Source organism: Crotalus tigris, unplaced genomic scaffold, assembly GCF_016545835.1.
Source record: "Crotalus tigris isolate CLP2741 ecotype Arizona unplaced genomic scaffold, ASM1654583v1 scf7180000024338.4412243, whole genome shotgun sequence".
Lineage (NCBI taxonomy): Eukaryota > Metazoa > Chordata > Lepidosauria > Squamata > Viperidae > Crotalus > Crotalus tigris.
In genome coordinates this window covers 2033509-2049620 of record NW_024100508.1, presented here as the reverse complement: position 1 = coordinate 2049620, position 16112 = coordinate 2033509, and the positions used below count along the sequence as shown (strand labels likewise).

Sequence of the window (16112 nt, the reverse complement as noted above, 5' to 3'; positions counted from 1 at the left end):
ACTAACACTGTTGAAACTGTTAGAATCAATTAAAGATTTTGATAAAAAGATTTTGCAGTTTTCTATGCTGTTCACATTGAACCTTTTGCAGCTTTAACAGAAACATTTACACTGTATTCATACAGTTTTATATATAAGCCATTCCTAGAAGGAAGAATTTAGCAGGCTTTATAGACTAGTGAAAATAGGAGAGGGTAGACTTTAATTGGACGTGATGTCTTTGGGTTTTAAATCTTTCTTGTATACAGAAGCAACCAAATGCAGGTACACAGACACAAATCCACCTAGAACTTTGCTAAAAGCTGTAGCTGTTTCATTGATTCAGCCCCGAAGATAAGTCAGAAGAATTCCATAAGCATGTTCTCTCATCCAAACCTCACATCCATCACCTGTCTTTCATTCGAAGAACCCACTTTAATAAACAATGATTCCCTTATTGCAATGAAAGCTTCATGCTAGAAGCAAGAGGAGGAGGTTAAACTAAGATCTAACTGCCATGGGGAAAAAATAGTAATCCAAACAATGAAGTTTTGAAGCAAGATCCTTTATTAAAATACCCTATAACAATGATCTCTGGGCTACCAGCCAAACTGACTGAGATATAGCGAGAAAGAAAATAGATTGAGAAAAGATTTTACAGGAGATGGAAAAGGTATATTGGCAATCATTAAGTACACAAACAGAAAAAGCACCCAAATCTATATGGGCAGTGAGGTAGTTAGATTTGGCCTTGAAAATAGCACCCCAGTTTCCCTGTTCCCCCTTATTCTGCACTTTTTTTTATTATGGTGATCAGATGAGCCTTCTTCATCCTTCTCCACAAAATACAACCCTGTGTCTTGTTATCCTCTTCATGCTCCCTTCCACAGGATCACTCTAAACTAAATTATTATGGCAAAGGGTCCTCATAGAGCAAATAATTTTTTAATTAAGAGAATCTACTTTTACAGAATTTTAAATTCCGCATCGCTTAACTTCATTTGAGCAATTCCTATGGAAACTCAGACCTCTGAAAAGTTATGTTTCCCAGGTCAACTTCCTTTGATGATGAGGCTTGCCGAAGACTTTCTTCTTGATTTCAATCCACTATTCGATTAGCATCATCAGATCAGCCTGCTCATTCTTCTCCCTAGGCACACTAAGGAGTAAAAGAGAGATAAAATCTGAGAGGAAGGAAGGGAGTTTGAGAACTAGCATCCACCCATGAACACAAAGCAGACAGGAGTTTTTAAAGAGCAACACTGCTCAACCCAAGAAAACTTAAGAGTACTAATCCCTCATCAAACCAACCTCACTGTTGAGATCTTGGTGCTCTTTTTGATTAATGTACCTGGCTTGGTTAACTTCACCGTCTCATCTTGAGCTGTTCCTATATATAATATGGGTTTTCAACAAGAGTCTCGCTTAACAACAAAAAATTTGGGGCTCAATTATGGTTGTAAGTTGAGGGCTACCTATAACAAACATTGAGTTCCCAACATTTCAATCTTGAGCTACACAACTGCCACTAGGAGAGCCTTTGCACAACTCTGTCAGGAGTTGGATGTGTCTTGCTCTGGATCACAAGGCCCTCTTCATTATCATGGATATTCTAGTCACCTTCCAAGTGGACTACTGTAACAAATTCTCCATGGGCTGTCCTTGAAGCCCTCTTAAAAATTACAAATGATCCAAAATACATTAGCACAAGTAGTAAAGGTATGTTTAGGAATGCCCAGATAACACCACTCATTTCCAAACTACAATGGCTTCCTATAGTTTCCAGGTGGAATTCAAGGTCAATGGGGTCCATACTGCTCTCTGAGCTTGGTTGTTGCTAGTACTGATGATGTTAATTAGTTTGGGTAATGAAATGTCTTCAAGAAAGCAACCAAGCACAGACATTTCATTACCTTACTAGATAACATTATCAGTGCAAGTGATGTGTAGTTTGCTCTAGTTCTCCTGCTTGAGTAGAGGCTGGACTAGAAGACCTCCAAGATCCCTTCCAGCTCTATTCTATTCTATTCTATTCTATTCTATTCTATTCTATTCTATTCTATTCTACATACAATAGCTTGCTCTGCCAGTGTTGAGGATGTGTGGTTTCCTCCTTAGAGAGCATCAAGGACGCCTCAGTTCAACCTTGAGCTACAAATATTCTCCTTTATTGGTAATTCAAAGTCTGTTTACCACCCAGAAAGCCCTACATTGTGCAGAACTAGATTATTTGCAGATATTACTATTGATAAATACTCATCCCATACTCTTCAAAAGACTGGGCATGCTTCATGTTCCTTCCCTGACACAATGCCATTTGATGGGACCAGGAGACATGCTTTTCAGTTGTGACACCTGCTTTCTGGACTGATCTTCCCCCTGCAAAGTCCCACCTATGCCACCCAGAATTTTACTGCATGCAGGGTTTTGTTTTTTTTTTATTCACGTCAACAGAAGGAGAACCCTCAGGAACCCTGATTCTTCCTCTGAAATGGATGGAGCAGCTGGGAGACTTAAAGTACACATCAAAGCTGTTTCACTGCAAGGGAATGTGCATAAATCTGATCGCTGTTAAATATGTCCAGGAGGTCAGACTCCAGTATTTCCAGCCATTCGCTCTGGTACATTTACAGTTTCATGATTTACAACAGAATAAAACGTTGTTATCTATTTCAGAGGGGAAATGTCCTGGTGAGTGACAAATGGCTCCCACATGCAAGCATCGCCTTTTCCTGCATCGAGGGCAGCAGAAGCTTTAGCTCTGTCTGTCAAACATTAACGGCCCCTCATTCTCCTCTTCCAAATACCACTAGCTAATGATGCTAGATCAAAGCATCGTTTCCCAGAGCGTTTTTTGGAGAAACCATTGGAGGCAATAGCTAAGAGCCAGAGAAGGGTATAAACATGTTAAGTGGGAAAAGGATGACCACAGACTCCTTCACTGCATTTCAAGGTCATAAGAAGCCACTGAAATGTTAATGAATGTTCTTCTCTCAGCCCAGCTCTCCAGTTTCAAGTTCTTTTAGAAAGTTGATCACTCAGCTTGTTGTTTTAATTCAAGGAAAGGTAAAGGTGTCCCTTATCCAGTCATGTCTGACTCTAGGAAGCAGCACTCATCTCCATTTCTTAGCTGAGGGAGCCAGCGTTGTCCAAAGATGCTTCTGTGGTCATGCAGCCAGCGTGACTATATACCGAAGCCAGCATGACTATATACCGAGGCCATATTCAAATATGTGAACAACCAGTTCTTTGTGTGGATGCCACTTCTGGAAGTCCATTCTGGGCCTGGGCAACAAAAACTTAGCTACTAGTTGTGGCAAACTGGTGCGAACTAGCTGAATCCCACCACTGATCAAGGCTCATGGAATGCTGTTCGTCCTTCCAAAGTGGTACTTATTGATCTACTTACATTTGTAGGCTTTCCAACTGCTAGGTGGGCAGGACCTGGGACAAGGACATGAACTCACCCCATCACATGCCGTTTGGGTCTCAAACCTGGGCTGTCAGCTTTTCAGCTGACTAGCTCAGCATCCTTAGCCACTGAGCCATTGCGCCTCCCCTTAATTCAGGTAAAGCCTTATTATTAGTAAACTTTATTAGTAAAGCCTGGGAGACAAGGCAGGAAGAATCCGCAGGGAGGAATAATCAAAAACTCATTTACCAGTAAAGCAAAATCTCTGGCTGTCCAAGACAATAAGAGCTCTGGAAGGTTGCTGACATCCACTCCGCCTGGCCCCTTCAAGTCATCCAAAGGTGTGTCGTTGAAGTTTCCACATGCTCCACACACCTTCCCTGCCAAAGCTGGGATGACAGACACAGCTACTCTGTGATTTGGTCCAAATGTTATTTGAACCTGCGGTGTCTGCAGGACAATCACGTCACCGGTCAAGTCAAACTTCACTGAGTTTGTGATCTGAAGTGGGATTTTCACCGGCAGCCCATTCACCTGGAATACACAAGCAGAGACCAGCAAAGTTAGATGGAGAGGCAGGGAAAATATCTAGTGGTGCAAAATTCTCCTCCAAAGGCTTAACTTAAGAATGGAAACTATGCAAGTTTGATGTGATTTTATCTGCAGAACAGGAGCAGGCTACTTGGCAGCTTGTAGTTGGTTTTGGATCATAATTGCTATAATTCTCTATCAACTGCAGTATGTAGCGCTAAGGATCTTCTCAAACCCAGGTACCAGTAGAGAAAACAGTGAAAAACAACAGAGACCTAATTGTTAAGAGCCATAGATCTGAGTTTGTCAGTCTTTGGAAATTAAGTCACCCAGACTCACTTAGTTGAGTTGGCAGCTATAGAAATTGAATTAATAAATAAAATTAAGTGGGCACATTTGGGATGTTTAGCACATGCTACACCGGGGGTGTCAAACTGCCAGTTGCATCACACGGAGGCCGCACCCAGCCCAGCTCCAGTAATGCAAAAAAAAGTCATGATACGTCATGACACATCACGTGAAGAGTTTGACATCCGTGTGCTACAGCATTCTCACAAAACGGGTGCTCTGGAGAGGGCCTTGACTCCTGCAAATGACTGCAGTAATGTTGGGCAGAACCAGACCCAAGGGATCAGAGACAAAAGAGAGCCAGTTTTTTTTCCACACCAACCATTGCCTAGTCACCCGACAATCTCCCTCCACTGCTCATTACAATATGTCCAGCCAAAAGGGAGAACAAGGCATTTAGCTGCATCTTCCTATCCTCTTATGCTACCCTATACACCAGGAACTGTGGTGGCACAGTGGTTAGAATGCAGTACTGCAGGCAAACTCTGCGCACAGCCAGGAGTTCAATCCTGATGGGGCTCAAGGTTGACTCAGCCTTCCATCCTTCCGAGGTCGGTAAAATGAGGATCCAGATTGTTGGGGGCAAGAGGCTGACTCTGTAAATGGTCCAGAGAGGGCTGTAAAGTGCTATGGGGTGATATAAAAGTCTAAGTGGTATTGCTAGTGCTATTTTCTGAACCCCATAAACAAACATTAGCATCATCTTACCTGACCCCCAGGCTACCATGATTTCTATAGTAGCAAACCACCCCCTCCCCCTTCCCCACAATGCAATGTGGGTTTGAATTGCACAGTAGAAAGAACTCAGTTGTGTTCTGAGATAAGGTAAACCTGTGACAATGTCTTAGATTACACAACTACCCTTGCAGGAATTCCCATGAAGGGCTAAAGTACAGGTAATCCTTGACTTACAACAACAGCACTGATAAAAGTAACTTAGGACTGTTTCTCCTACTTATGACCGTTGTAGCATCCCCATGGTCACATGATCAAAATTCAGACCCTTGGCAACTGACTCATATTTATGATGGCTGCAGTGCCTTAGAAGCACGTGGTCATCTTTTGCGTCCTTCTGACAACCAAAGTCAATGGGGAAGCCAGGTTCACTTAACAACCATGTTACCAACTTAACAACTGCAGTGATTCACTTAACAACTGTGACAAGAAAAGTCGTAAAATGAGCAAAACTCATTTGTCCTTCTTAGCAACATAAATTTTGGGTTGAGCTGTGGTCATAAGTTGAGGATTACCTGTAACAGGTAATTTTTAATAGGTCATTAAGAGAGCGCCTTCCTTGGTTTGGTTTCCACTTACCCAAACTTCTTTCTGGTCATTCATCGTAATGAATACATTTTTGAAGAAGATGTACAAGGTGGCCGTGGTCGTTTGGGCAGGCAGACACAACGTGACTTTAAGTATGATGCGGAACCAATCGTCGGAGAGGGTGTTGCAAAGGGAGGCCAACTGATAGGCTCCAGGAGCAACTACATCTCCAGACAGGCCATCGAAGGAAGAGAAATGTTGACCTGGTATCATTATGCAGCGGCCTTCAGTGGGGAAGCAACCACGCAGCCCATCTCTCACTCCGCAAGCTTCACCATTGCCACAGCTGTGGAGGAGACAGCCCACCTGGCCAGGGCGCTGGCATGTGCAGCGCATCTTACAGTCTGTAATGATGTATGTCTCCCCTTGCTGGAGAAAGAGAAAAAGACATCTCATGAAAACAGCATCCCATGATTTAGAAATTGGAGCTTCGTATTCTTCAGCGAGGAGAATATATGCAGTCTTCTATCACACGGGTTGCATAGCTTTTGTTTTATGAGCTTTTATTATTATTAATATTATTATTTAAAAAGCAAGGTTTAGTTTTGTTTTCTAAAATTCAAGAAAGAGCATCGCCAAAAGAATAATAAGATTATGAGCAGCAATAAATGGAGGGGGTGAAGTTCAAGATGTTACCAAATCACATGGTTGACATCAACCAGAAAACAATTGCAAACATCAAACACCATCTGCAATATGTAATTTAATAAAAGCGAGGCAATTGGGGCAGCGTTATTATTTCATGCATTACTCAAAATTATGGGTTCAGCCAATTTGGAAAGAGACCAAAAGAAGAAAGAAAAATGAAGATATAACGGCAGTGCAGAAAAACTATCAGGGTTGGATATGCAGATGGCTGCAAAGCACCAATGTTTTGGGCTGAATATTCCTATCCAGGGAACTGAATTTTCCATTACATTTTAAGCAAAATGTCTGTCTGTGTATGTGTGTGTGCGCGCGCGCGTGCGCGCATGCATGCCTCCATTCACACATTTGTAGCTTTTATTCTGCACATGAGGGATAAAAAATGTGCTTAGGATTGAAATCAGAGCAAAAAGACTGAATTCCATTTATGGAGTCCATATACTTTGGCTGTTGTACAGCATGATCACCACCATCATTCATAAGAGTTGTTTGTGGCTCAGTTCTTTTATTGCTCTGCTATGAAACTGCTCCAAGGGCAATATAACCAGCAGAGTGTAGTATCATTTCCTAAAATAGCAAATTCAGGTGGTGAGTTACGAGAGGAATCAAGCCAAAATGAGGCTGCTGTGGTGGTTACATGCGTGGAGAAACGCAGAGCTGAAAAAGCTTAAGAATGGAATAAAACCCTTGGTCCTTCCCCCAACCCCCATCTAAATAAATGAAGGAAGGAAGGAAGGAAGGAAGGAAGGAAGGAAGGAAGGAAGGAAGGAAGGAAGGAAGGAAGGAATAAACAAACAAACAAACAAACAAACAAATCTGAATTAACTCAATTATGCTTAGTAGCGAGAGAAGAAAATGGGTTACCTGCCAATCAGTTAACCAAGATGGACAGACAGTTTCCTTCCTTAACCCAGACATGGAAATCTTTAGATTGCTATATGATTTAACTCAGGGAACGGTTTAACAAAAGTTAAAGCTGGGTCTTATATTGATCATACCATGCTGGCCACTATTTGGTCTTTTTTGTTTTTTTAACTATACCTTCCAGACACTTCTGGCCAGGATTGGGTACAGGATATGGGTAAAAGTGTCCAGATAAGGTCACCATGATGTGAACCAATCTCCATCCATTTTGAAAATACATATTCCATGTGCATTTCAAATATCTCAGGGGCTGCCACAAAGAAGAGGGGGTCAATCTATTCTCCAAAGCACCTGAAGGCAGGACAAGAAGCAATAGATGGAAACTAATCAAGGAGAGAATCAACCTTAAGGAGAAATTAAGGAGAAATTTCCTGACAGTGAGACCAATTAACCAGTGGAACGGCTTGCCTTCAGAAATTGTGGGTGTTCCATTATTGGAGGCTTTCAAAAAGAGACTGGGCAATCATTTGTCTGAAATGGTATAGGGCAGGGGTGTCAAACTCGCAATGTCACATGACACGTCGTGACATATTGTGACTTTTTTGCCATTGCTGGCAATGGGGCGGGCGCGGTTTTGCTATGATGCATCCGGCCCAAAGGCTGGCGCTTTGACACCCCTGGTACAGGGTCTCCTGCTTGAGCAGGGAGTTGGACTCAGCTCTGTTATTCTGTTATTTTATTATCTATTGCCCATTTAAAAAAACAGTCAAAGCTTCAATCACCCCATCATGATTGACATTTTAATATTTCCACCATATCTCTGGAACTCTCCATTTAAGGACAGTAGTTCATTTCTGGAAAAGAGAGTAGTCCACGTTGTTTTAAAAGAAAAGCCTTCTCACCAGGATGAATCTCCCATCATACCAGCATCCACACTGTTCTGGGTTCACACAGGCTGCTCCATTTGCCCATGTTCCCACGTTGCAGACGCAGCCTTCGACGCACGGATCCACACACACGAGATTTCCTGCACAGGTGCCCTGGCAGTTCCGCACACAAGGCTCATAATGGGTGCCAGGCAGGCAGTTCAGAGCAGCTGTGGAGTAAAGGTCAATTATATGAGGAAGCTAGTAGAAGAGATTTGAGATTTGAAGCCTTTTTTTCCTATGGAGAGTTAGTGTTAGGGTCAGAGCAGAAACCAAAAATGAGGAATGAATTTTTCCAGCTAACATCTCCTAATTTGCTGTGGCATGAAATCATTATCATCATCACCATCACCACCAGCACCACCACAATCATCATCATCACCATCATCCAACTGTATAGGCTTCTTGTTCCTTATTTTCTTCAGGAATCCCACTTAGGAGACATCAGTTAGAGCAGTGTTTCCCAAACTTGACAATTTTAAGGCATGAGGACTTCAACTCCCAGAATTCCACAGCCAGCAACGCTGGCTGTGGAATTCTGGGAGTTGAAGTCCACATGCCTTAAAATTGTCAAGTTTGGGAAACACTGAGTTAGAGTATGTGCCTTCTGGACAGTCCCATAATAGCAATAGCACTTATATACCGCTTCATACTGCTTTACAGCCCTCTCTAAGCGGTTTACAGAGTCAACCTATTGCCCCCAACAATCTGGGTCTTCATTTTACCGACCTCGGAAGGATGGAAGGCTGAGCCAACCTTGAGCCGGTCAGGATCGAACTACCAAACTTCAGTCAGCAGGCAGTCAGCAGAAGTAGCCTGCAGGGCTGCATTCTAGCCACTGCGCCACCACAGCTTGTGTTGAAAATAATGTCTGCTTAGTGCAAATCAATATTTTTAAACTTGGCAACTTGAAGATGGACTTCCAAGCAGCATGGCTGGTTGGGGAATCTTGGGAGTGGAAGTCCGCACATCCTCAGGTTGCCACAGATGAGAAACACTGACCTAAATGTTGACACCATTCATGCAGAATGAGTTGTTTGATCATTTCCTTGTAGTCTCCCTCTGCCCCTCACTCCCATATCATTTAACTCAGAAATCTTCATTTAGGCAGAGTTTACATACTGTAGCTAACTTTAGCTTGTTGAATAAGCCATAGAATCATCCATAAACCATGACATACATACCATAATAGTTCAATACACCATCCATAGTAGTAGGGTTCCCATGGCAAGTAAAACCAGTGTGAATTTACCATAATCCAGAAAAGAAAGCATCCTTTGTTTTGGGTATGCAGTCCTAAAACAGCAATTTAAAATATGCCTATTTTAAGAACTTTAAAGCACAGGTATACATGTACCTGCGTGTCCGAGCTTAGGATTGTGGCATGCAGAGTTGTCTCTTTATGCTTGGATGAATAGGATCATTACCTCCCCCAAGGAAATTAGCCTCAGAAAAGGTCTCTCTTTGGTATGAGCAAAAGCTGCCCTTTGGAAGCTATTAGCAAAACGCTTCTGGAGAGCCGTTTCCAACACTGAAAGCTGCTTTTTACACTTTTCCCATAATCTCACAGCTAGTTATAGAGAGTCAGTTTGGTGCAGTATTTAGTACATAAGGCTAGAAACCAGGAGACCATGAATTTCAGTTTTGCCTTCGGCACAAAGCCAGCTAGGTGAGCTTGGGCCAGTCATACATTCCCAACCCTAGGAAGTAGGCAATGGCAAATCACTTTTGAAAAACCTTCCCAAGAAAACTGCAGGGCTTAGTCAGACAGCTGCCAGAAGTCAGCACTGATCTGAAGGTACACACAAACATACACATGCATACTGGTTTGCTTCTTCGCATATTTTATGGCCATTTTTCAGCCCTGGGATCCACAGATTGCTCTCAGATCCCCCCTTTTTATTATCCCCACCCTACTCTCTCAAACCACCTTGCCAAATTTCAGAGATAAACTACCAAGAAATGGAGTTTAAAAAGTCTTCTCTTTATAGCAAAAAAACCAACAACCCAATATTAGCATGGTGTACAAAACTTCTCCCTACAATCCCTGGAACTCATCTATCCAATGACATCACCATGTTTTAAAGGAGGAAACCAACTCTCTATCTCCATTTTACAGCTCTCCAAGGCTGATTACTGAATTTACTCATTTACTAGACTTATGCCAAATAAAATCATAAATAAATCAATGGGCAAGGTTCATATTACACGCTAAGCCTTTTTTTAAAAAAAAAAAATCCTACTAAATTGGAAAGTACTAGATTATCATGCTGGGCAAATAAAGCCTCTGGCTCTTTAGTAGATCGGATTAAACATTAGGGGTAGGTAAGCACCGTGTCAAAACCCTCCATCTTGACTTACAACAACGGGTAAATGGTCTCCATTCATCAATGGTGGTCCCAGCCACTTGACAAGCCGTTGCATAGGCCTGGAGACTTTGGCAGAGAGATTCTGTCGCTCCATTACTGGAACACAGCCTGGCCACGCAGTACTTGAAGAAGTGCTCTGGGTTAACGATGGTGTGACATCTACTGAATGGACCTGGAACAGCTTGGATCAACCCACAGTAGTCTTTGCCTTGGAATGTTGCTTCAGTACTTTTATCACAGAGATAGCATTTATCTTTGCAGCCTTCCAAGCATTTGCCACCTTCAATTTTCCAAAAGTTTCCAAACTCAGTCAAATCTTGGGCTGGCTTCCCATTGGGCAAGAAGAATTCATCATTCTTGTCCTTGTTGAAGTTGCCACAAAGACCTTTCAAGAGGCCCTGGTAGGTACCAGGTACAGATGCTGCAACCCAATCATTATGGTCATAATAAACCCGCAGGCCATAATTGCTACGAATTAGCACAACTTTTCCCTCTTGTCTCGCCGAGACATCTCCAAAGTTAGCTGGCAAGTGAAGACGTTCTCCATTGACCTGGGCAACAAGATGCAAGAAACAAGACTGAATCCGGTGTATCTATTTGCATTTCATCTCTTAATGAATATCAGAGGAATAAATGAACTGAAGGTTTTTTTCTTTTTACCACCCCGTAGTCTCTATTCAGGGTAGAGTTGGTGTGATTGGATGGAGCTAAGAATTTACTAGCCAGATGCCCTTCCAGATGCCTATGCAGAGTTTGCAGTAGATATTTTTTCTTTGCGCCCAAGCAGGGAAACATCTGCCTCTACTAGGATTGAACTCTGAATCTTCCATGTGGAAGGAGAGCATCTTCACCACTAGGCCACCACACAACTGGAATGAATGAACTACAGGTAATCCTCAACATACAACCACAACTGAGCCCAAAATTTCTGTTGCTAAATGAGAAATTTGTTAAGTGACTTTGGCCCCATTTTATAACCTTTCTTACTTCTTACTTGTTAAGTGACTCAATGCAGTTGTTAAGTTAGTAACCTGGTTGTCAAGTGAATCTGGTTTCCCCACTGACTTTGCTTGTCAGAAGGTCGCAAAAGGGGATCACGTGACCCCGGGACACTGCAAACTGTCATAAATATGAGTCAGTTGCCAAGGGTCTGAACATGAGGATGCTGCAATGTCGTAAGTGTGAAAAAGAGCCATAAGTCATTTTTTTCAATGCCGTTGTAACTTTGAAAACTGTTGTAAGTTGAGGATTATCTGTACAGTAGATCCGTTGAAACTAATGTCATTATCTCAGAGCTAATAGCAAGGAAAGGCGAAGCTGGATGGAGTTAGGCTGTGACACATGACTTATATATGACTGCCCATCCTTTTCTCCTTTAGGGGTCAAGCCAACATGGGTAAAACAAATCTGCATTTAGAATAAAGATGTGCTAACTTCTGAAAGGTGTGTGGAGTGCTTTGCTTGAAAGAAAGTTTGCACAAAGTACCCACTGAAAGACACTTTGTGATACAATGTGCTATTCTCCCCTCCCTCCCACGCACATGCTTCTAAAATGGGGGGTCCTTTGGCATGTCACTTCGCTCCAGATTGTTCCAAGGACTCATCCAGCATGCCAGGAGCCAGAAGAAGTCCCAGAAGCACAAGAAGCAGCTTGTTGAAGCAAACGCAACCATCTCCACAACAAGGAACTCAGTGTCTCCGTGAGAAGCACCTTGTTGAGATAAAGGATGGCAGGGTTAATATACAGTATGTTATGCACCCAGTTAGAAAGAGAAAGAGGAGTTTGTTTTTATAAGATATCAAAGTTTGTTTCATTCAATAAAAACCTTATGAGAGAAATCCATTGGGATCATTCCTCCTCACGATCAGGAAGATTGATGAGGACCCATTTTTGGTTTTGCTGATTTGATAGGTTTGTTATTATAAAAAATGGCTAGTATATATTATTAGTTGTATGTTATTACATTATTCCACCGAGGCAAAAAAAGTCAAAAGTCAGTGATTTTGCCTTTCTTTGCCCCTTTTCCTATACTTTTTCCCTCTTTCCCTTCTCTTTTCCCATTGTTTTCATTTTTCTTTGTATTTGTGTGTTTTATATTTTGATAAACTAATAAAAAAAATTGAACCTCAATGGAAGATTGACTGGACCCTTTCCTGTATATTTGGCATGGGAAAGACTCACCAAAATTTCCCAGGCCTTGCCTCTTTGAAGAACTACATGATATCCAGAAACCTGAATCTTGACTTCCTCAATGCCAGTGGATCCAGCTGACAGGACGATGGAGAATTTGTGCTGCTCGTCACTTTGGGCAAGTATGTAGGAACAAAGAGCTGGCAGCAAATAATGTACACCATCAAAGGTGACATAATTCCAGCCGTCCAGTACATAACAGGTGCCTGGTTCTCTGGGGAAACAAACTGAGACAGCGTTCACCACTTTGCAGAAGTCCTCATCGGAGCAGAAGTCGTGACACTGAACTGTTCCATCTTCCATACATCGGCAGCGTTTCCGGCAGAAAACGTTGGAGAAGAATTCCTCTCCTTTTTTGTAGTAGACGCCCTCAAATTCACAGACACATTCCTGGAGTGGGACACACTGGTTCCCGCTCAAGATGAACCCCAGGTTACAGATGCAACCTTCACCACAAGGTGCCCTGCACATCAGAGGAAGCTGGGGGTTTTCACAGGTCGCAGCGCAACGGGTCCCACAAAGTTCATACTGAGAGTTAGCTGGGCAGGGATGAGCTAGATAAGGAAAAATAAAGAGATGATCAAGCAAAGGACCAGAACATTTGAGCTACTATGCTGTCCACAGCAGAACTGTACAGGTAGTCCTCAACGTAGGACCACAACTGAGCCCAAAATTTCTGTCACTAAGCAAAATATTTGCTAAGTGAATTTTGCCCCATTTTACGACTTTTCTTTCCATAGCTGTTAAGTGAATCACTGCACTTCTTAAATTAGTACCATGGTTGTTAAGTGAATCTGGCTTCCCCATTGACTCTGCTTGTGGGAAGGTCGCAAAAGCAGATCACATGACCCCAGGGCAATGCAACCGTTATAAATATGAGTCAGTTGTCAAGCATCTGAATTTTGATCACGTGACCATGGGGATGCTGCAGTGGTTGTTAAGTGTGAAAAATAAATTACTTTTTTCAGTGCCATTGTAACTTTGAACAGTCACTAAATGGACTCTTATAAGTCAAGGACTACCTATATTAGGTGAACCTAGTCCTTACAACCGATGTCAACACCAAAATTATAAATGGATTGTGCTCAACAGGTACAAAGAAATGACGCTGAAATATTCTTCATTTTGTGACAAAGAATTCAACGTGAAGTCTGGAAACTACAGCCATGTGCAGCTCCTGGATCAACATTTAATCCAGCATAGATGAGGTGGTTAGATTAGAAAGAGAGAAGATTCTTCCATCAAGCACTATGGGAGGGATTAATGTTGGCAGAAGATTAATTAATCATGTTCATTGCCTCTATGAGATAGTTTTGTATTATAATAAATATGTTTAAAGAACAGGAAGCTCACCTGCAGCTTTAGCTACTCAGCTTGCAGTTTAATGATGAACAGAAATATCACAAAAATAATCTTTGGCATAATTGTAGTTATCATAACTGCTAGGTCAGGTGATCAGTATATATAGCAGCTCCAATCCAATTCAGCTGAAATACACGAGCTGCATTAACTAATGAAGTTTCTCAAGGCCCTTTAGCTCAACAGTAGTAACTGTGAGAGGCATCTTGGAGTCCTAGTGGACAATCATTGAAATGTGAGCCAGGCCAGCAGTGTGCAGAGAAATAGATCACACAAAGAGTTAATACCACTTTATAGTGCTTTAGTAAGATCATGCTGGGAATATTGCATTCACTTTTGGTCGCCATGATATAAAAAAGATGTTGAGATTCTAGAAAGATTGCAGAGAAGAGCAACAAAGTTGATTAAGGGACTGGAGGCTAAAACATATGAAGAACGGTTGCTGGAATTGGGTAAGTCTAGGTTAAGGAAGAGAAGGACGAGGGAGGACATGAGAACAGTCTTCCAATATCTCAGGGGCTGCCACAAAGAAGAGGGAGTCAAGCTATTCTCCAAAGCGTCTGAAGGCAGGACAAGACGCAACAGATGGAAACTAATCAAGGAGAGAAGCAACCTAGAACTAAGGAGAAACTTCCTGACAGTTAAGAACAATTAATCAGTGGAACAATCTGCCTCCAGAAGCGGTGAATGCTCTAACACTGGAAGTTTTTAAGAAGAGACTGGACAGCCATTTGTCTGAAATGGTATAGGGTTTCCTGCCTGAGCAGGAGCTTGGACTAGATGACCTCCAAGGTCCCTTCCAACTCTGTTATTCTGTTATTCAGTTGCTCTCTTTGACTCACCCCCTTCAGCCAAACCCTCCAACGCTTCAAGTTCGAACTTACGGCAGACGCTTTCAGTCCTCCAGTTCTTCAAAGGGAAACTTCTGGATTGACAGGCTGCTACATAAGAAGTAATAACGTCACACCAAACATTCATCTGTCCCCGAACTTCACAGGTCTTTTTGACACACTCATCAAAGAAGGGTGCAGCTGGAATGGCCTCATAGCAGGAAGCGAAGGGTCCATCGGGCCGGCTCAACAACCCACAGAATGAATCTGTTTGATATCTTTCTAGTTCAGCGGATGAGCAGGGAGGACAATTTGGGGAACAGCCTGGAGAGCAGCCTACAAACCAATTTTCCCCGTATTCTTGCAATGTGTCATCAGCAAGGTTTCCATTGGCGTTTCCACACATCCCGCACAAATGTCCTGCATAGTTCCCGGGCACGGTTGTTTCAATGTTGAGGTTTCCCTTGGTGAGTTTGACCACCAGGGCAAAATTTGTGACAAGGACAAAATGACTCCCGTCAAAATTAACCTTAATTTTTTCCTCATAATTGAAAGGCAGATTCACTGGGTTGCCATCCAGCTGAATAAAAGAGATAATTTAATTTTGTTTCTCTTCAAATTAAACTAAACAAAACCCCAAATTCCCAGCTCTTTTAGTGCTGGGAAAAAGAAATGTTTGGAAATACACTCTAAACCAGGGGTCTTCAGACTTGGCCCTTTTATGACTTGTGGACGTCAACTCCCACAGGTTGAAAAATCCAGCCTTTCTTGCTACAGAATCAGAACACTTTTAAACTTAAGATTGCATATACTGTATTTCTAAACACACACTGCCATTAAATATGGGTAGATACATAATTGCCTGAAGATCACATGTGCCGCCTCAGATTAAGTGTTGTAGTCCCCAGTGGGCCCGTTAGGATCATATTGCTGAAATTCAATTCTATAAAATAGTAATTTTCAGCAACATAATATGTGACCCATTTGTAAAGAATGAAACCCCAAATAAGCATGTTAATATTCTGGGAGGATCAATAAACCACTTTTCTGTTATTAAAAAAACCCAACTACAATATCAGCTGTGCCTATCTGGCAATATAATCATATCATAAGCCATGCTAACCGAAGCCAAAAAAATATAATAGTAATAATTAACACCTACTGCAAAATTTGCAAACCCTAAAAGGGCAAGAAATGTTACGTTTAATAATTATTTTAAATTTTTACCCTGCCTTTTTTTTTTATCGACAGTCAATCTGATTACTGAATTAATCATTTTTCCTAGATCTATGTGATATGTTGATCTGGAAATTAACCCAATAGTCTGGTTTCATA

At 42.0% G+C, this 16112-nt stretch overlaps 1 protein-coding gene across 1 annotated transcript in view; it reads right to left on the bottom strand.

Moving 5' to 3' along the window:
• Window positions 1–562: 562 nt before the first annotated feature.
• LOC120300047 (IgGFc-binding protein-like) overlaps window positions 563–16112 on the bottom strand; it is a 36530-nt gene continuing 20980 nt past the window's right edge. The window contains exons 12-18 of the mRNA XM_039325546.1: window positions 14832–15357; window positions 12580–13142; window positions 10390–10948; window positions 8005–8198; window positions 5585–5962; window positions 3641–3925; window positions 563–1138 (exon numbers count right to left, since the gene is read on the bottom strand). Of these exons, the coding sequence (XP_039181480.1) occupies window positions 1130–1138; window positions 3641–3925; window positions 5585–5962; window positions 8005–8198; window positions 10390–10948; window positions 12580–13142; window positions 14832–15357 (2514 nt within the window). The 3' untranslated portion in view covers window positions 563–1129. The remainder of the gene's footprint in view (window positions 1139–3640; window positions 3926–5584; window positions 5963–8004; window positions 8199–10389; window positions 10949–12579; window positions 13143–14831; window positions 15358–16112) is intronic.